The sequence below is a fragment of the Pongo pygmaeus genome, chromosome 4 (assembly GCF_028885625.2).
Source record: "Pongo pygmaeus isolate AG05252 chromosome 4, NHGRI_mPonPyg2-v2.0_pri, whole genome shotgun sequence".
NCBI lineage: Eukaryota > Metazoa > Chordata > Mammalia > Primates > Hominidae > Pongo > Pongo pygmaeus.
In genome coordinates this window covers 58,718,568-58,746,146 of record NC_072377.2, presented here as the reverse complement: position 1 = coordinate 58,746,146, position 27,579 = coordinate 58,718,568, and the positions used below count along the sequence as shown (strand labels likewise).

At 41.1% G+C, this 27,579-nt stretch overlaps 1 protein-coding gene and 1 long non-coding RNA gene across 8 annotated transcripts; one reads left to right on the top strand and one right to left on the bottom strand.

Moving 5' to 3' along the window:
- Window positions 1-1,742: 1,742 nt before the first annotated feature.
- On the top strand, window positions 1,743-16,206 carry LOC129037239 (uncharacterized). Its single transcript, XR_008502755.1, has 3 exons — window positions 1,743-1,796; window positions 13,207-13,272; window positions 15,951-16,206. It is a non-coding gene; the product is annotated as an uncharacterized LOC129037239 (long non-coding RNA).
- Window positions 16,207-16,602: 396 nt separating this feature from the next.
- Window positions 16,603-24,088, bottom strand: FST (follistatin). Of its 7 annotated transcripts, none has more exons than XM_054489395.2 (6): window positions 22,836-24,088; window positions 20,666-20,857; window positions 20,015-20,233; window positions 19,442-19,666; window positions 18,507-18,737; window positions 16,603-17,777 (listed from the first exon to the last, which is right to left on the bottom strand). In XM_054489395.2, the coding sequence occupies exons 1-6, from the start codon at window positions 22,918-22,920 to the stop codon at window positions 17,695-17,697; spliced, it is 1,035 nt and encodes a 344-aa protein (XP_054345370.1). In that variant the 5' UTR covers window positions 22,921-24,088; the 3' UTR covers window positions 16,603-17,694. The 7 variants fall into 7 exon arrangements, with proteins under 7 accessions (XP_054345370.1, XP_054345371.1, XP_054345373.1 ...); XM_054489396.2 differs by having other exon boundaries at window positions 18,507-18,734; window positions 22,836-23,497; XM_054489398.2 differs by having other exon boundaries at window positions 16,603-18,048; window positions 22,836-23,485.
- Between the last annotated feature and the right edge of the window lie 3,491 nt (window positions 24,089-27,579).

Below are 27,579 nucleotides of genomic sequence, written 5' to 3'. Positions count from 1 at the left end.
ATATATGCATATGCATCATTGCTATAGTATGTGGCATATTATATCTGGAGATATATAATTAATATTCTAGACAGACAACAAAGTGTTTGCATAAATTTTCAACTTCTTTTCATCCCAGAGGAACTAAATTAACAAATTAAAATCTGAAAATAAAGTGCACATTCAATTTTAAACAATAAGAATATGGATAAGATTGGAGAATATTGTGAAAGATTGTGTTCGGGAGAAAATACATAGTTAACTCTTTACTCCACCCACATTTTGAAAGGAAAAGCTGCAATTAAAAAATTGTAATTTGTGAAAATAATTTAAATTAGTAAAACAAAATTAACATTCAGATGATAGAATCTAGTTTTCTACTTAGTTTCTAAGTGGAAAATAATACATTCTTATTTTAGGTGTGAAAATTTTTCTTAAAGAAAAAATAATTTGCTCTTATCAGAAAAAATGAAGGTATATAAATATATTTGCAAAACAGTTGTATTCTTTTCCATTATGAAGTAGAACAAGTAAAACTAAAGCATTACTGTAGATTGAAGTGTTTTACAATAATAATTTTCTTTTCCATTATCGCTTAACGCACAAAAGGGAAAAATGAAATTTTGTGTGATGAAACTTAGCAGCACACCAATAAAAACATTGAATATAATAATTAATTGCCTCCAGACTGACAGCCAGGTGGGACCAAAATTATTTTCTCTGCTTTGGTAAAATTTTCATATGACTCTGGTATGGTAAAGGCTTTTAGGACAAAAATAGTATATGATAAGACCCAGAAATTTATCATTTCCCTAGTTTGAGAATTTTTTTAGTGATGCTAATGGAAGAATGTGCTTTGGTAAATTAAGTCTTTTTTCCCTAGAATCCTGACTTCTTTCCCCACCATCTCTGTGGTAATAGTGCACTTATTTCAGTACTGTTACAGTAGGTAGCTAGTCAGACATGAGCAGGGCAGGAGAGGGCCCCCCTTACCCCCCATCACCACACGGAATGTCAGGTGACCATCTTCTGATGGTCAGGCAGTTGTTAACTGTCTCTCTAAAATAATAATTGGTCACGCTGGAGCCAGGGAAGGGAGTCTCCCAATAGTTAGAAGACACCTGAAATAGTGGTCAGCAGCTTCCCGATGAGATCTCAGGAGCTGGCAAGAGGGCTCAAGCACGTGCATTCAAAGGCAAAATGACAGAGTTTAACTGGTATATGACCTCCTAGGAAGATTCGACTGGCAAGAGAAGAACACCTCAAGTGAGCATGCATGCAACTCCAAAAAACATGCATGCAACTCCAATAAACACCCAAGTGCTAGTAGACCACTGTCCATGAGGACAGCCCTTCCCAAGGGAAGAATTAGGGGAGAAGGAATGCAAAACCCCAGAAGCATGCCAACATATAAAACCCCAAGTCAAAAGGTCAAACCATGCACTTGATCTCTTAAGGTACCCGCTTGACACTCTTCCAAGTGTACTTTACTTTTTTTCTTTCCTGCTCTAAGGCTTTTTAATAAACTTTCACTCCTGCTCTAAAACTTGACTCTGTCTCTCCTTTTGCCTTACGCCCCTCAGTCAAATTCTTTCTTCAGAGGAGGCAAGAATTGAGGTTGCTGCAGATCCCACACAGATAAGGATTTGCTGCCAGTAACAGAACCATCACTGCCATTGATTTTAGAATGTATTTATTGTCCTAAAAAGAATTCCTGTACCTGTTAGTAGTCGTTTACCATTTCTCTCCCATTCTTTTAGCTCCTGGAAACCTGGAATCTTCCTGTCTCTATAGACTTTTCTATTCTGGACATCCAGGTGAATTTTTTAAAATGTAGTCTTTCTCTGACAAATTCTCAATTTTACATTGACTTATTACATGTTAATATAAATTTGTTTATATTTTCCTCCTAATTGACTATTGAAATTTTACATTAATACTGAGGTCCTGTATAAGAATTCTGAAAATATTACAGTTGATCCCCCAACTCCTATTATAAAACATAAATAATGACACCTGTGAGTTTTTGTTTAGGTGTAATTTGGCCCATAAGATGTAAAAGCACTTCAGGAAAATTTTGAATGGTAAATAATCAACTAATTAATCAAACAAATAACCCTCGTGATGCTACATTAGTCTGTATTCATTACCTGTTCCTACATAATAGTGAAGGAAAATGTTTAGCCTAATCTGGTTCTTTGTCTTTTTATCATCTAGTTCTCTGGCATATGTCATTAGCACTGGAGACCTGATTTTCCCATATAAGGTTTTTTATTATTATCTGAGAATTCTTACTTTTCTAGCCTTTGCTTGAGGTTACCTTGACTCCTCAATGATGTGTTTGTAAACACTAGCTCCTGCACTGATCCACTAGAGGCTGGAGTTCAGGAAGCTTTTGTTTACACAATATTCTGCCAAATGCTGATTGCTTTTGTTTGTTATTTGGGAGATTGCTTCTCTCTGTGTTTTCCTGCTGTTGCTGTTCTCTGCTCTATTTGTCTGTCTTCCCCATGTTCCTCTGAATTGTGTTATAACAATGCATCATTTGGAGGTGGCTGTCTTACTAAATGGAGCATTTGGCTTGTAGTAGATTGTGAATGGCTTCTGGTTGTTGTATGCTCCTGAGAAAATACCCTTGAACCTATTGATGAATTTTGTTCTTTCTCTTTGGCTGTGGCCACTTGCAGTCTTACCTTTAACCACTTAATCCCTATTTTGTTTTTGTTTGTTTGTTTGTTTTTTGAGCTAGGGTCTTGGTCTGTCACCCAGGCTGGAGAGTAGTAGGGCAAGCATACCTCACTGCTGCCTCCAGCTTCTGGGCTCAAGCGATCATCTCACGTTATCCTCCCGAGTAGCTAGGACAACAAGTGTGCATCATCATGCCTTGCATATATATATATATATACATATAAATATATATATATAAATTTTTTTTTTTTTTTTTTGTAGAGACAAGGTCTTTCTATGTTGCCCAGGCTGGTCTTGAACTCCTGGCCTCAAGCAATGCTCCTGCCACAGCCTCCGAAAGTGCTGAGATTACACGTGTGAACCACCATGCTCAGCAATACTTATCTTTTATTTGGTTCATCTAGTAGTGTCTACCTATCACTGTGGCTGCCAAGATCTTTGGGACACCCTTCCTACAATGTTTTACTTCTCTATGCTGAATCTCACCTCCCAATTTAGAATTTAGGTAATCTTACATTTCCCAGCTACCCTTGTAGGAACTTAGCTGCATCAGTCAGACGTACTCCCATAAAATTTTGATTTGGAAGGAATCTTTGTGGGGAAACAAGCAACGTAAAGGGCATTCGTTAGGCAGAGGCAGTAGGTTCTGTGGGTCTGTTGCAGAGGTGCAGTTTCCTCATCATAGAAGTGTGATCAGGCCTGGCGTGGTGGCTCACGCCTGTAATCCCAGCACTTTGGGAGGCCAAGGCGGGCAGATCACGAGGTAAGGAGATAGAGTCCATCCTGGCTAACATGGTGAAACCCCGTCTCTACTAAAAATACATAAAATTAGCCGGACGTGGTGTTGGGCGCCTGTAGTCCCAGCTACTCGGGAGGCTGAGGCAGGAAAATAGAGTGAACCTGGGAGGCGGAGCTTGCAGTGAGCCGAGACTGCACCACTGCACTCCAGCCGGGGCGACAGAGCAAGACTCTGTCTCAAAAAAAAAGAAAAAAGAAGAAGTGTGATCAATAAAATACCAGGATTGGTCATAGAGATCTGCACTCTCTAGCATATGGATTTCATTTAAACACTTGATTGTATTTCTATACTGAGACATACACAGAAGACTCTATAGATTGAAAAGTGAAGGAGTGGAGAATGCAATTCTTTTTTTTTAATTATTTTTTAAGTTTTAGGGTACATGTGCACAACGTGCAGGTTTGTTACATATGTATACGTGTGCCATGTTGGTGTGCTGCACCCATTAACTTGTCATTTACATTAGTTATATCCCCTAATGCTATCCCTCCCCTCCCCCCACCCCACAACAGGCCCCAGTGTGTGATGTTCCCCTTCCTGTGTCCATGTGTTCTCATTGTTCAATTCCCACCTATGAGTGAGAACATGCGGTGTTTGGTTTTTTGTCCTTGTGATAGTTTGCTGAGAATGATGGTTTCCAGCTTCATCCATGTCCTTACAAAGGACATGAACTCATCATTTTTTATGGCTGTATAGTATTCCATGGTGTATATGTGCCACATTTTCTTAATCCAGTCTACCATTGATGAACATTTGGGTTGATTCCAAGTCTTTGCTGTTGTGGATAGTGCCGCAGTAAACATACGTGTGCATGTGTCTTTACAGCAGCATGATTTCTAATCCTTTGGGTATATACCCAGTAATGGGATGGCTGGGTCAAATGGTATTTCTAGTTCTAGATCCCTGAGGAATCGCCACACTGACTTCCACAATGGTTGAACTAGTTTACAGTCCCACCAACAGTGTAAAAGTGTTCCTATTTCTCCACATCCTCTCCAGCACCTGTTGTTTCCTGACTTTTTAATGATTGCCATTCTAACTGGTGTGAGATGGTATCTCACTGTGGTTTTGATTTGCATTTCTCTGATGGCCAGGGATGATGAGCATTTTTTCATGTGTCTTTTGGCTGCATAAATGTCTTCTTTTGAGAAGTGTCTGTTCATATCCTTTGCCCACTTGCTGATGGGGTTATTTGTTTTTTCTTGTAAATTTGTTTGAGTTCATTGTAGATTCTGGATATTAGCCCTTTGTCAGATGACTAGATTGCAAAAATTTTCTCCCATTCTGTAGGTTGCCTGTTCACTCTGATGGTAGTTTATTTTGCTGTGCAGAAGCTCTTGAGTTTAATTAGATCCCATTTGTCAATTTTGGCTTTTGTTGCCATTGCTTTTGGTGTTTTAGACGTGAAGTCCTTGCCCATGCCTATGTTCTGAATGGTATTGCCTAGGTTTTCTTCTAGGGTTTTTATGGTTTCAGGTCTAATGTTTAAGTCTTTAATCCATCTTGAATTAATTTTTGTATAAGGTATAAGGAAGGGATCCAGTTTCAGCTTTCTATATATGGCTAGCCAATTTTCCCAGCACCATTTATTAAATAGGGAATCCTTTCCCCATTTCTTATTTTTGTCAGGTTTTTCAAAGATCAGATAGTTGTAGATATGAGGCATTTTTTCTGAGGCCTCTGTTCTGTTCCATTGGTCTATATCTCTGTTTTGGTACCAGTACCATGCTATTTTGGTTACCGTAGCCTTGTAGTATAGTTTGAAGTCAGGTAGCGTGATGCCTCCAGCTTTGTTCTTTTGGCTTAGGATTGACTTGGCATTGCAGGCTCTTTTTTGGTTCCATATGAACTTTAAAGAAGTTTTTTCCAATTCTGTGAAGAAAGTCATTGGTAGCTTGATGGAGATGGCATTGAATCTATAAATTACCTTGGGCAGTATGACCATTTTCACAATATTGATTCTTCCTACCCATGAGCATGGAATGTTCTTCCATTTTTTTGCATCCTCTTTTATTTCATTGAGCAGTGGTTTGTAGTTCTCCTTGAAGAGGTCCTTCACGTCCCTTGTAAATTGGATTCCTAGGTATTTTATTCTCTTTGAAGCAATTGTGAATGGGAGTTCACTCATGATTTGGCTCTCTGTTTGTCTGTTATTGGTGTATAAGAATGCTTGTGATTTTTGCACATTGATTTTATATCCTGAGACTTTGCTGAAGTTGCTTATCAGCTTAAGGAGATTTTGGGCTGAGATGATGGGGTTTTCTAGATATACAATCATGTCATCTGCAAAGAGGGACAATTTGACGTCCTCTTTTCCTAATTGAATACCCTTTATTTCCTTCTCCTGCCTGATTGTTCTGGCCAGAACTTCCAACACTGTGTTGAATAGGAATGGTGACAGAGGACATCCCTGTCTTGTGCCAGTTTTCAAAGGGAATGCTTCCAGTTTTTGCCCATTCAGTATGACATTGGCTGTGGGTTTGTCATAGATAGCTCTTATGATTTTGAGATATGTCCCATCAATACCTAATTTATTGAGAGTTTTTAGCATGAAGGGTTGTTGAATTTTGTCAAAGGCCTTTTCTGCGTCTATTGAGATAATCATGTGGTTTTTGTCGTTGGTTCTGTTTATATACTGGATTATGTTTATTGATTTGTGTATATTGAACCAGCCTTGCATCCCAGGGATGAAGCCCACTTGATCATGGTGGATAAGCTTTTTGATGTGCTGCTGGATTCGGTTTGCCAGTATTTTATTGAGGATTTTTGCATCGATGTTCATCAGGGATATTGGTCTAAAATTCTCTTTTTTTGTTGTGTCTCTGCCAGGATTTGGTATCAGGATGATGCTGGTCTTATAGAATTAGTGAGGGAGGATTCCCTCTTTTTCTATTGATTGGAATAGTTTCAGAAGGAATGGTACCAGCTCCTCCTTGTACCTCTGGCAGAATTCAGCTGTGAATCCATCTGGTCCTAGACTTTTTTTGGTTGGTAAGCTATTAATTATTGCCTCAATTTCAGAGCCTGTTATTGGTCTATTCAGAGATTCAACTTCTTCCTGGTTTAGTCTTGGGAGGGTGTATGTGTCGAGGAATTTATCCATTTCTTCTAGATTTTCAAATTTATTTGCATAGAGGTGTTTATAGTATTTTCTGATGGTAGTTTGTATTTCTGTGGGATCGGTGGTGATATCCCCTTTATCATTTTTTATTGTGTCTATTTGATTCTTCTCTCTTTTGTTCTTTGTTAGTCTTGCCAGCAGTCTTTCAACTTTGTTGATCTTTTCAAAAAACCAGCTCCTGGATTCATTGATTTTTTGAAGGGTTTTTTGTGTCTCTATCTCCTTCAGTTCTGCTCTGATCTTGGTTATTTCTTTCCTTCTGCTAGCTTTTGAATGTATTTGCTCTTGCTTCTCTAGTTCTTTTAATTGTGATGTTAGGATGTCAATTTTAGATCTTTCCTGCTTTCTCTTGTGGGCATTTAGTGCTATAAATTTCCCTCTACACACTGCTTTGAATATGTCCCAGAGATTCTGGTACGTTGTGTCTTTGTTCTCATTGGTTTCAAAGAATATCTTTATTTCTGCCTTCATTTCGTTATGTATCCAGTAGTCATTCAGGAGCAGGTTGTTCAGTTTCCATGTAGTTGAGTGGTTTTGAGTGAGTTTCTTAATCCTGAGTTCTAGTTTGATTGCCCTGTGTTCTGAGAGACAGTTTGTTACAATTTCTGTTCTTTTACATTTGCTGAGGAGAGCTTTACTTCCAACTATGTCATCAATTTTGGAATAAGTGTGGTGTGGTGCTGAGAAGAATGTATATTCTGTTGATTTGGGGTAGAGAGTTCTGTAGATGTCTGTTAGGTCAGCTTGGTGCAGAGCTGAGTTCAATTCCTGGATATCCTTGTTAATTTTCTGTCTTGTTGATCTGTCTAATGTTGACAGTGGGGTGTTAAAGTCTCCCATTATTATTGTGTGGGAGTCTAAGTCTCTTTGTAGGTCTCTAAGGACTTGCTTTATGAAACTGGGTGCTCCTGTATTGGGTGCATATATATTTAGGATAGTTAGCTCTTCTTGTTGAATTGATCCCTTTACCATTATGTAATGGCCTTCTTTGTCTCTTCTGATCTTTGTGGGTTTAAAGTCTGTTTTATTCGAGACTAGGATTGCAACCTAGTCTGTTTTTGTTTTCCATTTGCTTGGTAGATCTTCCTCCATCCCTTTATTTTGAGCCTATGTGTGTCTCTGCACATGAGATGGGTTTCCTGAATACAGCACACTGATGGGTCTTGACTCTTTATCCAATTTGCCAGTCTGTGTCTTTTAATTGGAGCATTTAGCCCATTTACATTTAAGGTGAATATTGTTATGTGTGAATTCAATCCTGTCATTATGATGTTAGCTGCTTATTTTGCTCATTAGTTGATGCAGTTTCTTCCTAGTCTCAACGGTCTTTACAATTTGGCATGTTTTTGCAGTGGCTGGTACCGGTTGTTCCTTTCCATGTGTAGCACTTCCTTCAGGAACTCTTTTAGGGCAGGCCTGGTGGTGACAAAATCTCTCAGCATTTGCTTGTCTGTAAAAGATTTTATTTCTCCTTCACTTATGAAGCTTAGTTTGGCTGGATATGAAATTCTGGGTTGAAAATTCTTTTCTTTAAGAATGTTGAATATTGGCCCCCACTCTCTTCTGGCTTGTAGAGTTTCTGCCAAGAGATCAGCTGTCAGTCTGATGGGCTTCCCTTTGTGGGTAACCTGACCTTTCTCTCTTGCTGCCCTTAACATTTTTTCCTTCATTTCAACTTCGGTGAATCTGACAATTATTTGTCTTGGAGTTGCTCTTCTCGAGGAGTATCTTTGTGGAGTTCTCTGTATTTCCTGAATTTGAATGTTGGCCTGCCTTGCTAGATTGGAGACGTTCTCCTGGATAATATCCTGCAGAGTGTTTTCCAACCTGGTTCCATTCTCCCTGTCACTTTCAGGTACACCAATCAGATGTAGATTTGGTCTTTTCACACAGTCCCATATTTCTTGGAGGCTTTGTTCATTTCTTTTTATTCTTTTTTTGGAGAATGGAATTCTTAGCTTACTTGGGAGTCAAGAAATGTGGATAAGTGAAGCAAACCAGCAAAGGACAAAGGGAGAATGATCAGTGCAGTGGACTTGGGGGGCACTTACCCCATCTAAAGAAGAGAGCTGCTGTTTCCCTGCTCCTGGGGATTGTGCCTGTGTCATTTCTCAGGTTCAGTGATGCCCAGGTTTCAGATTTTTTCAAGAGAAAGTAGAAGTCCAACTTTTTGGGTGAAATTTCCTGAGTTTTAAATATTACCAACTAATTCAAAATTATTTTAGAGATTTGAGTGACCTAATAAAATATAAGTCAGGTATAGTCCATGGGTTGCCAGTTTTTGATCCCTGCTTCACTGGAGAGAAGATGAGGTCATCAAGAAGACCTGTAAGAAATGGAGAGATATGAGGGAGTGGGAATACAAAAGTCAGGGAAATTGACAAGAGGGAAGCCTGGTTAACACTGTACAATTCAAAGGGTGGTCTTGTTAGATGAGGATCAAATAGTGTCCTTTGTGTCCATTATATAGGGTCGCTTGGAAGTCGTTGGTAACCTTTGTCAAGTCTCTTCCGAGGAATAGTAGGAGAAAAAACCAAATTGCAGTGGTTTGAGGAATGAGAGAGAGTTGATGCAGTGAATACAGAGAGTGGAGACTACTCTGAGGGTCGTGTCTAGAAGAAGATAAAAGAAACTTTTTTTTTTTTTTTTTTGTGATACAGAGTTCATTCTGTCACCCAGGCTGGAGTGCAGTGGTGTGATCATGGCTCACTGAAGCCTCGATTTCTCAGTCTGTATTACTCAGCGTTCCCCATACAGACAGAACTAATAGGATACATGTATACATGAAAGAAAGTTTTTTAAGAGGAATCAACTCACACAATCAGACGGTGAAGTCCCACAATAGGTCATCTACAAGCTGAGGAGCTAGGAATCCAGTACTGGCTCAGTCCGAGTCCTAAAACCTCAAAAGTAAGGAAGCCGACAGTGCAGCCTTCAGTCTGTGGCCAAAGGTCCAAGAGCCTCTGGCAAATCACTGGTGTAAGTCCAAGAGTCCAAAGGCCGAAGAACCTTGAGTCTGATGTCCAAGGGCAGGAAGCATCCAGCATGGGGGAAAGATGAAAGCCAGAAGACTCAGAGCCGGCTTATCCCACCTTGCCCACCTCGTTCTGGCGGCCTTGGCAGCTGATTGGATGGTGTCCACCCACATCGAGGGTGGGTCTTCCTCTCCCAGGCTAGTGACTCAAATGTTAATCTCCTTTGGCAACACCCTCACAGACACACCCAGAAACAATACTTTACCAGCTATCTAGGTGTCCTTCAATCCAATCAAGTTGACACCTAATATTAGCCATCACATGGGCTCAAGTGACCCTCCAACCTCAGCCTCCCAAGTAGCTGGGACTACAGGTGTGCATCACCATGCCCAGCTAATTTTTGTATTTTTCATAGACATTTGGTTTTGCCACATTGCCCGATCTGGTCTCGGACTCCTGGGCTCAAGAGATCCTCCTGCCTCTGCCTCCCAAAATTCTGAGATTACAGGTGTGAGTCACCACACCTGGACAAAAGAAGCTTTTTTTTTGAAGGTCTAGCCAAGGCTGAAGTATATATATATTATAAACATGTTTTATATATGTAACATGTTTATATATAACAAGTATATATATAATAAACATGTTTATAATATATATACTATATATGTATGTATATATTATATATGTATATTTATATATACATGTATATGTTTTAATTAAGCAAACTTTAATAATTATATTATTTCAATTTTCTATAATCTTATTTTTAAAATTCTGTGAAGTATATTTATAAGCTCAGATGAATAAAACTACTCTGGGGGGAACTTAAAAATGATGGAGGTGAAGTCTGTTAATAGAGTGAGTTTCTGGAGAAGAAGGGAGAAGGTGTGGTGGAAAACACAATACGAAATGGAAGATTCTCTGAGATTAGAGTGAAGGAACTTAGAAAAGTTATGGAATTGGGCAAACTTACAGCTAATGATGACAGTGGAGGAAGTTGAGGTAATTCTTTTCTAGTTCGGTAGAAAAGCTAAGGCTCATTGATAGTGAGTGGAGTGGGAGTGAAAAGGCTGCTTGAAGAGAGTGGAGAAGGTTTAACGATACCAGTGAGGGAGTTGGGATGAAGATAGATATATATATAATTATATACATATATTTTATATATATAAAATTATATATGAATAAAACTACTCTAGGGGTAATTATATACATATATTATATGTATATACATATATACATATATACATTATATATGTGTATATATACATGTTATATATAATATATATTATATATGTATATATACATATATGTATGTAATATATATGTATATATACATATATGTATGTAATATATATGTATATACATATATACATATGTATATACATATATATGTATATAATTATATATATTATATATATATATATCATATATATGTATATATTTATAAAATACTGCTCAGGAGGCTAAATAACCCAGTTGAGACCAGATCCCATACTTGTGTAGTGGCACTGAAGGATTTCGTTGTTGCTCTGCAGCATAGTATAGGTGTGAAGAAGGTGGATTTCACTCATTAGTAGTTAGGATTTCAGCCAGAGGGTGTGGGAAAATGGGTAGGTATTCAAAGACCCAAGGTTCTGGTGAAGAGGATGGTTGAGGTGATTGAGGTGGAAAATGATACAAGACCAGGAAGGGTGGAATAGCAAGAAAATGGAGAGAGAGGCCCTTTCACCTCTTAGTTCAGGCAATGGACCTTGGGGCATTGTTATTCTGCATGCATCCCTTGGAAGGTTTCACTTACCATTGCCTGGAGCCTATGTTTCTAGTGCAGCAGGTTACTTAGATCTCCCTGTCCTTAGAAGAGGTGGTAAGGCAAATAGCAGTTTTGGTTTCCTGACCCATGGATGAGGCTGAAGTAGTATCCTAAGGGATAATGCAGAACTCCAAGAAATTGTAGGTGAGTTCCAGAAAAGGGAAGTGGACCAAACGCCAATTAGTGAAAAACCAGAGTTGGAATGTTACTACCCTTCATTCAAAGTTCTAGTCTCTTCTTGACAAATATACCACCTAATTAATATGGCTGGAAGCGATGGTGAAGGTGCATCTACACCTCTTAGTCAACCCAGCTTATGTCTCACCGGGAAGATGGTAGAGAATGACAATATTCTGTCAGGAAAAATACGCCTTGTGATTTTTATGGCCAAATGCCTTTGCCACCACCAGGTACATCCCTGTAGCACAGGACCAAGTTATATGTGAGAATTCTGCCAAGGAGACATTGGGGGAACAGGGCTTCCCTGAAGCCCTACCAGAGGCATGGGTATTCTGGCTGCCTTTGGAACATCAGGGAACTGGGGCTCACGTGGAGCTTGAAATGATTCTAGAGTAGTGGTCCTCAAACCTTAACACACATTAGAATCATTCGGAGAGCTTGTTAAAACATAGATTCCCGGACCCTACCCTAGTGAATTAGGTTCAGTGGTTCTGGGATAGTGCTCAAGAACTTGTGTTTCTAACAAGCTCCCAGATCTTTCTGGTGTTCTTGGTCTAGGCACTACACCTTCAGCAGCACTGTTTCTATTTGGGAATTGTATTGACTAGGCTCTGGTTCCACATGCCCAATGAACAAAGTGCTCTGAGTCCGATTTGATGACTTCTCCTGGGGCACTGACTCTATCTTAGAAGTCCCAGGTGTTGCTGCCTTTTGAGTAATCTAACACCTCTGCAACCTGCTGTCATTGAGCCATAAGCCCACAGCAATCTCCAGAAACTATAGAGACTGGCCTTTATCTCAGTCTTTTGTTGTTATCATTGCTTATGAGTTGTACTATGACCATTATCATCCCATTGGTTTTTTTTGTGTGTGTGCTGAAACAGAGATTTATCAAGATCTTTTTTTTCCAAACTGGAATCAATGTAGAGCCCCCTCTTTCTCACCAGGATTGTGACTTTTGCCTCTAACTTCTTCTTAGGGCCCAATATTCTTAAGAAAAGTGTACACTTGCTCTTTAGACAGAGACTTGAGTCCTTGGGGAATGAGTACAAGAGATATTTGGTAGGAGTATATCTGGCTCCCAACATTGCCAGTTGGTTCCCTGGCCATTTTCTTAAAATAGAAAAATGACACAGCACTGCCAGGACTACATTTGGTCTAATCCAAAGAGTATGTGTCTGAAGGACTCTGCCACAGGAATCTTGGTGATACCAGCCAAGATATCTGAGGTCTAAGGATGGCAAACCCCAGGAACCATCCAGTATTCATGGGGGGATTCCAGCAAAATAGAAGCTGGGATTTGGACATGTCTGGGCAGGTCCACTGACTACGTAGGGCAGGTTTGCCTGGTGTTTATTTACACAACAGCTTTTGGCTGAAGAAGAATTGTGTGGCTGCTCTGAATGGAAAATGGAATGGGAAGAAGGGAAACATGTTACTCTTAGGACCCAGGTTTTGAAAACTCTAATAAACAAGTTTGTTAATTGTATAATATATGCATTCTTTCATATCTGGCAACTGCACAATTTATACTCGGATTTTTGAGACAGTTTGGGAATAGTTTATCCTATTATTATCTTCAGGGGTCTATAGTCCTCCTACAGGAAATTGTATCAAAATTAAAGAAGACTGATTTAATTTATTGTACTGCCAGGAATTGTGCTGAGAGTGTGAATGAAAGGACAAAAGACACATTTTGTGGCTTTGAAAATTTCAGATGGTGAGTGAATTTTTTCTAAATTTCATGGGAAATAATATATCTAAACATTTTATTTTGAAAGGTACACTTTTGCCATACCACCTAGAACTTCATGAAGTTTTATTAAATATTAACATGGATAAAATACTTTAAAAGTACGCTTATCTTCCATTTTAAAAATGGCTTCCGCTTGGGCTTCTGGTCTCGATTGATACATGTTATATGTTGATACATGTTATATGTGAGAATTCTGCCCAGGAGATGCTGGGGGAGCAGGGCTTCCCTGAAGCCCTAACAGTGGCATGGGTAGTCTGGCTGCCTATGGAGCATAAGAGAACTGGGGCTCACTTATCATTATACAAACTGTCTACTGAAGAGGTTCCTGTACCATTTCTCATTCATTGCATTTTCAAAGTAAGGTTTGATTGATGAGTTATTATACCACTTTTTCTTTAATTATAGTTATTATAATATTAGAGGACACTTATTTTCTGACTGTTTTTTAAGTGCCAGGCACAAATCTAAGCACTTTACACATTATATCTTTTTTAATTCTCACAACATTGTAATGAGAGAGAGACTTTCCTTGTTGTGATTACATAGATGAGGAAACTGAAGTACACAGGGATTAAATTGCTTGTCAAATAATATATAGCAAGCAGTGGGGAGAATGAGGGTGTTGGGTGTTTGGAGTGTTACAATGAAGGTACTAATCATTCCAAATTTTAAGATGATGATAGAAAAGGCTGTTTCTCAGTTTGGGTATGATTTAGGTGTTAGAATGCTCTCATTGCACATGTGAATTCCCCAAGTAGTCTTGTTAAAGTCACTGAATTGTTTTCCAGTCTTTTTATCATACAAAATCATTTTTTTTAAATGACTCTGATATTTCATTCTTTTCCCAGAGAATGGGGAGAAGCAGTTTGCTGTGCACCTCTCCTTCTTGAGAATGACTTTTTTAAAAAAACATTAACTTTTTATTTGGATATACAATATTTTCAAACTCATAGGAAAGTTGCAAAGATAAAGATAGTGCTAAAAATACCCTATAACTTTTATTCAGATTCGCTTATTGTTAACATTTTATTCCATTTCCTTTATCATTCATGTACTCTCTCTTTGCATACATGCAAAAAAAAAATAAAACCTATAATTTTTTTTCTAAGTAATTTAAGAGTAAGTTTTATACATTGTGGCCCTTTTTCCAAAATACTTCAGTGTGTATTTCCTGAGTCAAAGAGTATTCTCTCACATAACCACAACACGCTAATCAAATTTTAGTAGATTTAACATTGATGCAATACTTTAATCTTTGGACAGTATTCTGATTTTATCAACCGGCCCAATATTGTTATTTACAGCATTATTTTCCTTAGGAACAAGATCTGATCAAAGGTCAGGTACTGCATTTAGCTATCCCATTTGAGAATAACTTTAATTAGCCAGATTTTATTTTTGCTATACTTGAGGAATCATATCCCATGTAGCATATAAACATTTTAATTTAAATTAGGCTTTTGACAGATCTTTTATTATTAATCTATATTTTGTAATTCCATTCTATTAATTACACTATATGCATGTGAATTAGACTTTTTTGGGCCATAGTTGAAATTCTAACAATAGTCTAAAGATATTAATCTACTTTTAATTTTAAAAGAGATTTCTATTTTTTTGGTACTAATAAGTGTAATGCTAGGTGACTGGAAAAGTGGAAAACTCCAAGGAGGAAAACTAGATACTGTCTAGTGTTTAAGAGGAATGATTGAGGCTGACAAATTTGGAATAAAAATTTTAAATAAATAATCTGGATGTTTTCTAAGGCAAGCTGTTGATTTTATCACTTCCCATTGCCAAGACACACATCGGTGCTTGTTAAATTTGACGTTTTTACTCTGATCGTCAATGGCAGCTTTAAAGCATCTGTAGCATCCCAGGATCAAGCAGCAAATCAACTCCAGGAAGGGCTGTGAAACTATATCTGCCTGTTTCCTTTCCCGAGAGCCTCTCTCTAGTGGCAAGCCAGTAGCTAATCTACACTGAAGAAGTTACGACCCTTGTCTTTTGCAGTTAATGACAGCCTGTTTGTTTTCTGCACCTCTCTTTTCCTTTTGGGGAACACAGGGCTGAAAGGTAACAAGATCCAACAGGGCCCTAATCATTATACAAACTGTCTACTGAAGAGGTTCCTCTACCTCCACCAAATTTCTCATTAGGTGGCCACAGTTGAGAGCCAACAGTCTTTGGCAACAATTTTGAATAACTATTCATATTAAAGAGGCTTTTCACAAAAGGGATAAACTTTTAAGAAGAACTTGGGTCATGGTGTTTGAAAGAAATGATATATTTATTATTGTTTAGCAATGCTGGTAATATTCACTATACTTTGCCCTTTCCCTCCCATAGTCCTGATACTTCTTTACATCTTGAATTTCTGATATTTTAAATATAATTAGGCGTTGAATATGTAAGTACATAATTGGAATTGGAATTGAATCGGAAACTTGTGTTAATGCTCCAGTTATGTATTCCTGTGCATTATATTATAGGGACTACTGAATGATGGCCCAAATGCCAATCTGAGGCTTGCATCTTGTACTTCTTTGATATTTTTAATATATTTAGGCTTTGAGTATGTAGCACACAAAGAACTGGAAACTTACATTTACGATCTAGTTATGTATTCTCATGTATTACAGGGACTGTTGACTGATGTCCTAAACACCATCCTGAAGCTCTAATAGTGTCTAGTGTAAACTGTGAAATATTGATACATTTCCTCTTACAATGAGTGACATTATTTGATCCCTATAAACCATGGACATCATTGTGGAAATTCACCTCCACCCCATCCTCACCTCATCAAGTCCCTAGCATTCCAACACTATGTCTACTTCTGCAGCTGATATTCTGATTTCTAGAATGTGCTTGTCAAATATTATATCTGTTGTCACCTTTCCTTGTGATGTGTGTTGTTTTTTAAAAGACTGAAACTGCACTGGATTTATGGGAAAGTAAGATGAAGGGTGTCCCTGGCTATGGTGATGAGCTTGCAACAAGGACAGCTAAAACGATAGTGTTTTTAAAAAGGAAATATTAGCCTTGGTATATTGCAGGAAAGAACCCACATCTACAGTCTGTTCCTTCTGTGGTTAGTGACAGGTATATGCCACTCCTACAGTGGGGTTGCTGGACCTCAGATCCCTTTATCTTTCAAACTCCAGTGAAGTGATCTGTACTGCCCTGGCCATGTAATTTCAGAGATAGCTACATTCCTCAGCAAAGGTATCATACACATTTTTACTCAAAAGTCCAAATAACTTCTTTGTATCATCAGGAATTGAAATCATCGGCTTTTTAAAATTTTTTATTTTTTCACTCATCATTTATTTACAAATACACATTATAACTTTTATATACATTGCACATTTACATGGTAGAAAAGTACAAAACTATATATTTAAATGAATTTATATTTTAACTTGCCATGTTTGAAAATATAAAATTGCATCAGAAAAAGGTATTATGAAAAGCAAGAAACTTGAACTGATAAAGCTTTGATATAACTTTTAGTGATACATTGGTTGAAAAAGAACTAATTTAAAAGGTACAGCTGAGTAGCTTAAAGGAAACACCTAACAAAAGGTTGAATGTGTAGCCTTCAACATCCTTTAGTCTCCTGACACCCACATCATTTCTTTGTATCTGTAACATCTTAAAAGTACATTACTAGAATTCTAATCATCTCCTCTCTCACAAATGTCTTCGTCATAACAAAAGAACTGAAGTAGGAGTTTCCCCAAAAATGCTTATCTTCTGTACCTTGTATTTGAGTCAGAGTTATAATGCCTTTTGGTCAGTCAAGGTTCCTTGTAAACAAAACCCGAGGGATCATGTATGTACAGATCAGGCAGCAGAGAATCCAATAAATAAACATGACAGAAACTGACATGCAAGTTTGTTGAAAGTGGAAAAGAGTCTAACAGTGAAATGAAGGGAGACAGATGAGTCAGTGAATAGTAAGGAATGGACTTAAATGGTTTACAAGGAAAAAAAGCTTTTACTTTACAAGCAAGAGACCTCACAATAAATAACAACTGCTCTTCCTTTCACGAATAAATTTCTTCAAAAACAAGGTATACAGTCAACCAGACATTTTATGTATAAATTATAAAACATGACACAGTATAAATAAATGTCTACAAGTCTCAACTATGGGCCTCATCCAGTAGACCTCACAATGAGTGCCTCTCCGTGTCCAATGAGTAACAAGGTGGCCTGGGAGAGAGCTTTAGGACAAAGGTCCTTTAATGTATAGTTTTCCCCCCAAATAAATAAGCATACACTTATTTACAGTATGGACAATATATTTTTCTTTCTTTTTCTTTTTTTTTCTTTTTTTTCGCGCAAAGGCTATGTCAACACTGAACACTTGTAGAGAGTTTACCACTCTAGAATAGAAGATATAGGAAAGCTGTAGTCCTGGTCTTCATCTTCCTCCTCTTCCTCGGTGTCTTCCGAAATGGCTAGATGGGGGAATACAGGGGAGCTGTTGTTTAAATACGGACAACAACAGCGCAGAAGCAGCTCAGTGTATGTTTTCAAAGCCCTCTGATACAGCCATATTACAGCGTTGCATTTTTATGTGACTTGCAGTGAGATGCTTTTTTTTTTTTTTTTTTGGCATCTGCTGTTATGCAATAAGTTAAAAAAAATTTTTTTTAAAGCATAATCTATGAAGTCAAAAACTGCAGAAAGTTCTGAAGAATCAATGGCTCAGGTTTTACGGGCAGATTCCTGAAATTAGATAAAAAGCGCTCTTGTGTTCTAGGTATAACTGCTTTGGATCCTTAATTCAGAGTTAGTAGAGGCAACTGCAAAAAGCAGCAGCCCATGTGTGATAATATGAAGCTGTCATTGGAAAAAAAAAAAAAAACTTTTGAAGCAGTTAGTTTAGACTCAAATGTTAATAAAGCAAACAGCAAAGCACACTACCAAAGCACAAGAAATAGGGGAAAACAACTGGAAATAGATTTTTAGAGGCAACCCCATTGATGATCACCAGATAAGTCCTAAAAGCCAAGAAACATTGCAGAGAATTTTCCGTGGATTATTGAATTGCTGGTGATACTTAGCAGCTACCTAATTTGAACAGAAATGGATTTATGGGAGATCTGCGTGCTTTTTAAGTGTCCATTCCCTAGGGATTGCCTGGGAAAGCCTTAAATGGCAGCAAGGTTAAAAATCGCACTTACAGTTGCAAGATCCGGAGTGCTTTACTTCCAGTAGCACACCTGAGGAGCAGGCAGCTTCCTTCATGGCACACTCGCTGGCATAAGTGGCATTGTCACTGGCACAGACAGGCTCATCCGACTTACTGTCAGGGCACAGCTCATCACAGAGGGAACACCGGCCTCTCCCAACCTTGAAATCCCATAAACATTTTTTCCCACCAGTGCACTGGATATCTTCACAGGACTTTGCTTCTAGGATATAATATATCTGTGATGAGTAAACTGACTTCCCCATATCCCCCTTTTCTCCCTTTCTCTAGTCCTCTATCAATAAATATAAACATAATTTATTTTATATAAACATAATAGTAATATCTTATTACTAATGGGGGTAATGGAGACATTATGCAAAAATGCTGGATAATAAAACTGAAACTCAAATGCACACACACGTACACACACACAAAACCCCTGCAGTTTCTTACATACTACATTAGTACATTAAAAGAGTATTTTTTTTAAGAACAGGATTTTACAATATTCTCAAGTTAAATATGTATCTTATTATTTCCCACAAGTGGGATCTTTTACAAAAGAAAGAATTCCATTAATTACTAGAATCTGACAACAGATTTCTGGAACTGCTAAGTAATTATTTTTCGCTTCCAGCAAGTCTGGCACTTAAAAAAATGTGTAAAATTGAGTGAGTTCTAAGTTTTCTAAGACAGAATACTGTTCCTTGCTTCCTGCTGGCATTTGAATATATGTGTCAATACCTCCAGAAGACAATGGTTTCCATGAGGAATGCTGTGGTCACAACAGTTTCCCCAAATTGCAGCGTATTTCTCCCTATGGTGTTTGGGGACGCCTTGGGCTTTACTTATTAGTTAACCCCACAATTCAATAATAGAACTAGCCTGTTTTCTCTTTTTCCTTCCTCAATCCAGAATACCTACTGATACACTTTCCCTCATAGGCTAATCCAATAGATCTGCCCAGCAGGCAGGTAGCCTTTCTCAGGTGGCAGGCACTGGAGTAGGTGACTCCATCATTCCCACAGAGATATTGCTCAGAGGAAGTGGGCTCTGGGCAAATCCGATTACAGGTCACACAGTAGGCATTATTGGTCTGGTCCACCACACATGTGGAGCTGCCTGGACAGAAAACATCCCGACAAGTCTCTGGAACAAAGAAGGAAACACACATGAATAGGTACCTTCTAGTCCTTAGGGAGTGAGCACTTGAAGTTACCAAGGAAAGCATGACACTGAAGCATCCAGCTTTCAAAAGGCACTTTGGGAGCCCTGTAGTTTTCAAGAGAGAATCTATGACTCTAGGTTGGTCCCCTCAGTGTTCTTAATGAGTCTCTAGAGGTTAGAAAACGACTCCTTTATTTGGTTTCAGTATTACTATTATCAGGCTCTTACTGCGGACTACATCATCCCCCAACGGTCTTCTAGAGGGTCTACTTAAGGTACAAAGCTGGAGGAGGGGACAGATTCAGTCTTGCTCAACAGGGTAGGACCTACTTTTACATCTGCCTTGGTACTGGACTTCCAGTTCTGGCTGCTCTTTACATCTTGCCTTTAGGAGTGCACATTCATTGCGGTAGGTTTTCCCATCCAGCCCACAGACTGGACCCTTCCAGGTGATGTTGGAACAATCCGGGGCGCAGACGCAGCGGGGTTTGTTCTTCTTGTTCATTCGGCATTTTTTCCCAGGTCCACAGTCCACGTTCTCACACGTTTCTGTGAGTTGGAAACAGGAACGGATTAAAACCAGAGCCAGGCAGTCTGCAGGTCAGCCAGGAGGGCTTCGGGTGCCTTGCGCAATCATGCAGCCCTGAGTTTGCGCTGGAGGGGCTCTAGGCTCTCTCCTAGAAGATTGGGAGTTGGTGAAAGAGTGTGGACCTTGGGCTGTGCCCCACACCCAGATCTCTCTCATTAAGGAGCACAGGTTGGCGGGTTTCACCACCACACTTGGCTAAGAAGTCTGGCGTGTATTACCTACAGCCTGTAACAGGCAGAATTCGAGTCTGCACGGCTTACCAGGGCAAGGGACAGGAAGGGGAAGCCCACGAACAAAGCTCTCCTACTCCCAAACCCCAGTCAGGTAGTGGGGAAGCTAAGAGTAAGACGCCCTCTACTGAGGGCCTGCAAGTCGGGAAGAAGGAGTCCTACCTTTACAGGGGATGCAGTTGGGGGCGCCTCCGTTGAAAATCATCCACTTGAAGAGTGTGTTGTCATTCACGTCCTCCTCGGTCCACGAGGTGCTCAGACGGCCGGTGCTGCAGCACTCCTCCTTGCTCAGTTCGGTCTTGTACAGGACCTGGCAGCGGCCGTTCTTCGCTTGACGGAGCCAGCAGTTCCCAGCTGTGAAGAGACAAGGGTGGGGAGGTGGGTGAATGAGCAGTGAGCGGTGGCGGGGCAGGGAGAGCGAGGTGGCTAGCGAAGGAGACCCGGCGGGGCTGGGGAGGGGGTGAGCGTGGAGGAGGGGAAGTGAGAGAGACGCGGGAGAAAAGTAGGAAATAAATCGAAAGGGGTGGAGGGGTGGAAAAAGAAGGTGGGGGGAAGCCCTGATCACAGAGATGGGAGGTGGGCGAGAGGGAGGAAGGGAGAGAGGGAGAAGACAGGGCGCCCCAGCCATATCAATGTCAGTTACCAGTGACCCAGACACAACACGTGCAGCTTGCATTGACTTTTACTAGACTGTTTACTTTTATTCGTCCCATTTCATAACCTGCAGAGACTCGAAGGGCAGATTAAAGAACCTGACAAAAACAGGATGCGACGGATGTTTTTACATGCTGGTTTCATGTAGGCGGTACAGGAATTATTTGTGACAGGGGTTAAGAAAGTAAGAGAACGGGAGAGAGGAGAGATGGGGGGGAGAGAGAGGGAGAAGGAAAGAGAAAGGAAGAAAGAGAGAAAAGAAGAGAAAGAAAGAAAAGAAAGAGAAAGAAAGGAAGAAAGAAAGAGAGAGAGGAAGAAAGAAAAGAAAGAAAGAGAGAGAGAAACAGATCAAGCAAAAGGCACTTCTGAAAAATGAAAGCAAAAAAGCAACCCGGCCCAGCCCGGAGCTACCCCGCGCGGCCTCCAGGCGCAGCCAGCCCGACGGGCCCGTTTTGCAATCCACCAGAGCGGAGCACGCCCGCGGCCACCGCGATCTTTCGAAATCTCCGAGGGCTGCTTTCCTCCGCGCCCACGTCCGGGCACCAGGCAGAGCCTCTCCCCTAAAGGCGGGCAACCCAGCGCAGTGCCGTGCAGACGGCGAGGGGCAGTGCCCAGGAAGGCAGTTTACAACATACTTAAAATATTAACGCTGAAGCAGGGAAAGCAATGCCTTAAGGTGGGGGGAGGGGGGAGTCTTCCTACCATTTCACGGTTATATGTATCTATCTCACACCTAGCAAGAAATATTTGCAAGTGATTTCTCCCTCTTCCCCCTTTTTAATGTTCGGATTTGGGTCCAGAAGACTTCTCATGAATCACCAATATGACTTCAACAATCATTGGATCGCAAGCTGCTATTATTATTTTAAACATTCTGCCCAGACTAATTGAAATAAACAAATCTATTTTTAAAAGGCAAGCTTCAGAAATTTGCTCTTAACCCATTTCAGAATTTAAGTCAGTTATGGGCTGCTCACTGTTTTACAGAAAGCTAAGAGTCAGAAAGAAGAATGAGGCAGAGGGGAAAAAAACTGTAAAGTGCTCAAAGCACTTTGGGGTAATAATTTGGCTTTTTTTTTTTTTTTTTGCGAGGATGGGGGATGGGGTTGGAAGAAGCATCCACTAGGCAGAAAGCTACTTCCCTTGAAAATTTTCAGCACCCACATTTCCAAGTTTGGGCAAAGTTTCTGAAACCACGTCCCCCAGCCACCAAATAAAATTCAGTATCTCTCCCCCAAATCCCTAGGTTTTCTTTTCTTTCTTTCTTTTTTTTTTTTTAAGTATCCGAAAGAAAGATGTGGGAGGGAGACAGATGAGACTGCAAATGGGTCGACTGAAATCTCCAGGCTACTACTGATACTTGTTCCCTTCTTCAGAGCCAAACAGAGGAGATCACATCTAAAGTTATCATGGCCAGAACTTGGAGCATCTAACCCTAACTACTGAGACCCCAGCTCGCTCCCTTTCCTTTTTCAAGATAACCGAGCTCCAAACTCAGTTCCCAGTCCTAAAGTGTCATTGCCTACAATTTTCCCACTCCTCTCCATCCCAGAGTCCCCAAGTTGGTCCAACATCTTCCGAGAGCAGCGTTGCTCAGAACAGACCAAGTGGAGACCACAGAAAAGTCGACCCCCCCTGCCCTCAGCCGAGCCTCCCCAGCGCGTCCCCACTCGCTTACCCTGGGCACTGCGGTCCTCCATGAACTGGCAGAGCAGCAGCAGCAGGAGGCAAAGCCCACCCGGCTGGTGCCTCGCGCGGACCATCTTGGGGGCAGGCGCGGGGCGAGGAGCGCAGGGGCGCGGGGAGCCGGCGCGGCGGCGGGTGGCTCGGGCGAGCGGCGCGCGTCGCAGAGGCCAGCGGCGGAGGGCGCAGCGATCCCGGCGCAGCCCCGCGCTCGCCGCCGGCCGCCCGCGCGATTCAATGGACGTCAGAAGCCGGGCGCAGCCGCGCTTTAAATCTAGACGGGGGTCTCCGCGGTTTGCGGTGGGCGGTCTCCCAGTGTGTGGGGCTGTGGGAGGGCGGCTGCAAGCGAGGGTGTGCGCGGCTCCTTGGGGGTGGGGAGCTTTTAAAAGTTCAGTGTGAATCAGGTGACATTTCCCACCTTCTGGAAACCCTTCCCAATTATCTTTCGGAGGTGCCCGAAATCAAAACGGCTGGAGGGGAATCGTCGAGTTCTTATTTGCGTAGGAGCGAGAGGGAGGGGGAAGGCGACCGGGGCGGGGGTTGGGGGCTACGCGTCGGGGGTGGGGAGTGGGGAAGAACACCCACTTCAAGTCCTGCTCGCCGCCGCTCGCCGGCAGCGCCGGCGCGCCCGGGGTGGCGGGTGTGTGTGTGAGTGTGTGTGTGTGTGTGTGTGCGCGCGCGCGCGAGTGTGAGAGGGAGGGCGCGGTGGGGGCGCTGGAGGCGGTGGCGGGGGGAGCGGGGGCAACCCGGGAGTTTGTCTCCGTGCTGCCTCTCCTCCGCTCCAAAGAGACTTTTGCAAACGCCCGGAGAGCCCCGGGTTGCCCAAATATCCCGCCCCGGGTCGGGTCGGAGCGCGCCGGCCTCGCGGCGGTTCCGGGCACCCGCAGCCTTGGCGCGGGACCCGCGAGGTTTTGTGTCTGGGTCTGTGAATGCCTGACTTTGCAGCCACCCCCAGCCCAGAGGTGTTGCTAGGCACCCCGGCCCCGGCACCTTTCACTCTGGCAGAGCGCTACCGAGACGCGGCCCTTCGTCTGGACTAGTCAGAAGCAAACAAAAATGTTTAACACCTCAGGCCCGGTCTCCCCCCCGCACAGCCTCGCCCTCTCCCTTTCTTTTCTCCCCTTTCACTTCGCGGCGTCTGGAGTCGGAGCCCGGAGCGGGGGCGCCGACGTAGGCGGTCTGGCCCCCCCTTCCTCTCCGGCCTGGAGACTCCCCAGTTTCTGTCCTGTGTGCCTCTGTCTCTCAGTCTCCTTGGCTCCAATCTCTCTCTCTCTCTCTCTGTCTCTCTCTCGCTCTCCCTCTCTCTCTCTCTGTCTCGTCTTCTCTCTTTTCGCGGAATAAAAAAGATTGCAACATCCATAATGAACTTCTGTAGCCTCAGTTTATTAAGTACAGTGCCTGGCATTCTTCGCTGAAAGTTGGCGGGTCTCTCATTTATAACATTTTTGGCACCGCTGAATGAAACTGAGGAGGCGATATTTCCTTTTATATAAAACGATTACTTCACGGAAAATGCTATATTGTTTATTCCAACGCTGCCTTTTAAATTTGTTCTTTTCGCTTCTGAAGCCCGAAGGACAACAGATAGCGAAGTATGCAGACAAAATTCTTGGACATTCGCAGGTCACTGGGATTTGTTCTACGAATTTCAAATCCGCCCTTCTTCCCCCCCAACCCCCTGCAACTGCCCTCCCCCCGCCAGACCCTCCCCCAGTCCTCCTCTCGCCCTCCCACCCCCCATCTTCCATCAACCTTCCCCCCTCCACAACTGCAAATAACTCAGTGATAACAGATTTTTTTCCACCAACTGCAGGAGATAGTGCTAATCTTTTAATAAAAGATCCCATTACAATGGGATCTGTCTGGACAGACTATAATAGATCCCGAAATACAGCCGTGCTAATATTAGAAGACAGTTGTTTGGGTGCCTCTCAGACGGGCCCAAGCCCCCCTTTGAAAGTGGGCATGAATCACAAAGCCCCGCGGCCGCCGCACCTGCACCGCGCGCATTCGGTGCAGCAGGCTGGTAAAAACCGGTGACCTCGCCGCCGCTTTTCGCTTTATAATTACCGTCGTGAGGACGGGAGGGGAGGGGCTCGGGCGGCCCGGGGGAGACTGGCTTTTTGCTCACTTCAGACGGCTGTGGGGGCTCCACATCCTTCTTAATCTTTCCAGAATCATTCTCTCTGTTTCTGTCTCGCTGTCTCTCTCCCCTTCTCCCTTTCCCTGCAGTCCTCCCACCCATTCCCTCTGCTCTCTTTCCCCTACTCCTTCCCCTCTTCTCTCCTTCCCTCCCTCTACCCAGACTCTACCCGTACTCTCCCTCCCTTTTCTCTCTCTTTCTTTTCCAGTCTCCTTTTCTCTCTTCCCTCCAACTCATTAATGTAGAGTTGTTTAGTGCCCTCTAATGGCAGACGACATTAACAATTAATAGCAAACTGTCCCCTTTGCAGGAGCCGCCACTCAATGGCAGAGTTCCAAAGCTGAATTTATTTCTTCTTCTTTATTCAGAGAAATGGTATAGTCCTTATACAATGATGTGCTGGAGGGAAAGTTTGTTTTCTCTGCTTCAAGGTTCCCCCACCCCTGCCTAGGGAAAAGTTAAAGGAAAGAGAAGCTAACAAGTATTGTTACTTGACTTTTTCCCCCTACCCTGTCTTTTAATGACAGCAAGAGACACAGCTTCTTTTTAAGTTAGGGGTATCAAACCGTATATCCAAGGTTGAAAAATAAACATTCCAAATGCATAAAAGATCTTAGATGGTAAGTAGTTGGATCTTATAGCAATGCTATCAATGATCATACATAATTACATGATTTTATATTTGTCTCCAGTTTAAATATATTTATTGGTCCTGAATTGGCCAGTAGCCTCTGGAAACTGGGGTCTTTTTCTTAGACTTTCCACCCTAGGACTATACAAAATATTTAAATTTTACTTATATGCCTAGTTGTATATGAAGTTATCATGCCTGGAGAAATATAGAATCACATTTTAATCCATATTTATTTTCTCAATATCTTTGGGAAGATTGTTTTAAGTTCATAATCTCATCATATTTTATAACCGCATAGCAAGGAGAAGAGTGATATAACTTGTATGTTCTTATTAGATTTTAATTTTGTTCATTCCTATATGTACATATAACATGTTGACGTAAAAGGGTCATACAAGTATACACAAAGATTACCTTTTTGGGGGAGGGTCTATGTAGCTAAATAAAGATTAGAATAGAAGCAATTTGGAGGGGCTAATCAAAAAATGTTCCATGTTTGAGCAAAACTATTTAGTTTATTCAGATACTTAGTTTATGTATATTGAAAAAACTGATGTCACAAAAACTTTCTAAATTAATTTAAGTTGTATCCTCACAATTCCAGTATGATTGGGTAAAAGTAAAAATTTCATTTCTATTTCATTTTTTTGTCTATGTAATGCCAAATACTCAGACCAGTCATTTGACTAAATTGACTGCATTGACTAGTTGTTTTGGCATCATGTAATTGTCTTGGCTAAGCCAAAGCAGACACAGTAGCTCTCATTGTAAAAAATGCCACCACAAATAGGAGTCCCTCAGTACCAGAGGGTGACCCAACACAGGATTACTTCTCGTCCCAGAGAAGGTGACCCTGCAGGTCAGGGTTGAGGTCACTGGCAAACACACTGTGGAAAACACAAGCGCTGTGTTGCTTTTGCCCTTTTGAATAAGCAGCTTGTTGTTTGTTTAATGATACAAGCTCATCCTGTTTTTCAGCTGCACCTTGGATAGTATTGATCTGTTTGGGAGAATGTCTGCTCCAAATCAGCACAAATCAGTCACCATGACTCTTGCCATCTAGGGTTACTTTCAGATCATAACTGAGGAAATGAGATACAGGTCAATACTGGTTCCATGTGGGCTTTCTGTGGGCATCAGCAAGAGATCCATCCCATATCTGTGGTATGAAATGGTACCACACCTGTTCAGTGACATCACAGAAAAACAGCTGCTATTTCTTTTACTGTTATATCGCCTGTAAATGTTAAATATTGGGTTTGTAGATATCTAAATGTCAAGGGGACATTTTAAAATAAAAATGTCGCCTTTCATTTTTGTTGTATGCCTCCAAGTTTGACTTCTTATTTTTCCTTTCTGCTCTGCCAAATAAAAATGTAAATTATGAGAAACACAATAGGACCACTTTGTAACTGAATTTCTGGGCAGCACACAAAAAGACTACTGTTTTCTGATTGGTCTTTTGTCAGCTTCAAAAGCTATCTTCCTTCTGAAGTTTATAAATTTAAAATATTAGAGTTTAGCAAATTAGAGTTTAGCAATCTAACTCCCTAGATAGCTATTTAAACTCATATGACATTGTTATTTGAGACCAGAACTGACCTGGTTAAATTTCAGTACCTAAAAAGAGAATATGGAGGGAGTGGGGTGAAGTTATGTAGAGACAATTTGAAAGTCATGAACTGAGTAGCTTTTTTTTTTCCTTAAGATTAAATGTCAAGCTTTTTTTGAAGTTAGGTGTTTTGCAAAATGAATATGTTTTTAAGTGCAAATAATCTTGATTAAACAACAAAAGTTAAGCATTTGAAAAATAGGCTAAAATGATTTTAAAATCAGATTTTGTTCTAGGTACAAAACAGTTACTTAATGTGTCATAGTCTTTGGCATTATGCAACTTCATAGGCTAGCATAAGGATTTGAGTAGGGGGATGGGGGCAATAGTTCTGTATTGGTTGAATCATT

Bases quoted from the DNA above. Each gene is read 5' to 3' on its own strand.
- FST (XM_063664809.1), bottom strand. From the start codon at position 22,920: ATGGTCCGCGCGAGGCACCAGCCGGGTGGGCTTTGCCTCCTGCTGCTG. The intron at 20,858-22,835 runs GTAAGCGAGTGG...GTCTCTTCACAG, and splicing joins GGAGGACCGCAGTGCCCAGG to CTGGGAACTGCTGGCTCCGT. The intron at 18,738-19,402 runs GCTAGTTCTATT...ATTATATCCTAG, and splicing joins GAAGGAAAAAGAGAAAACAG to AAGCAAAGTCCTGTGAAGAT.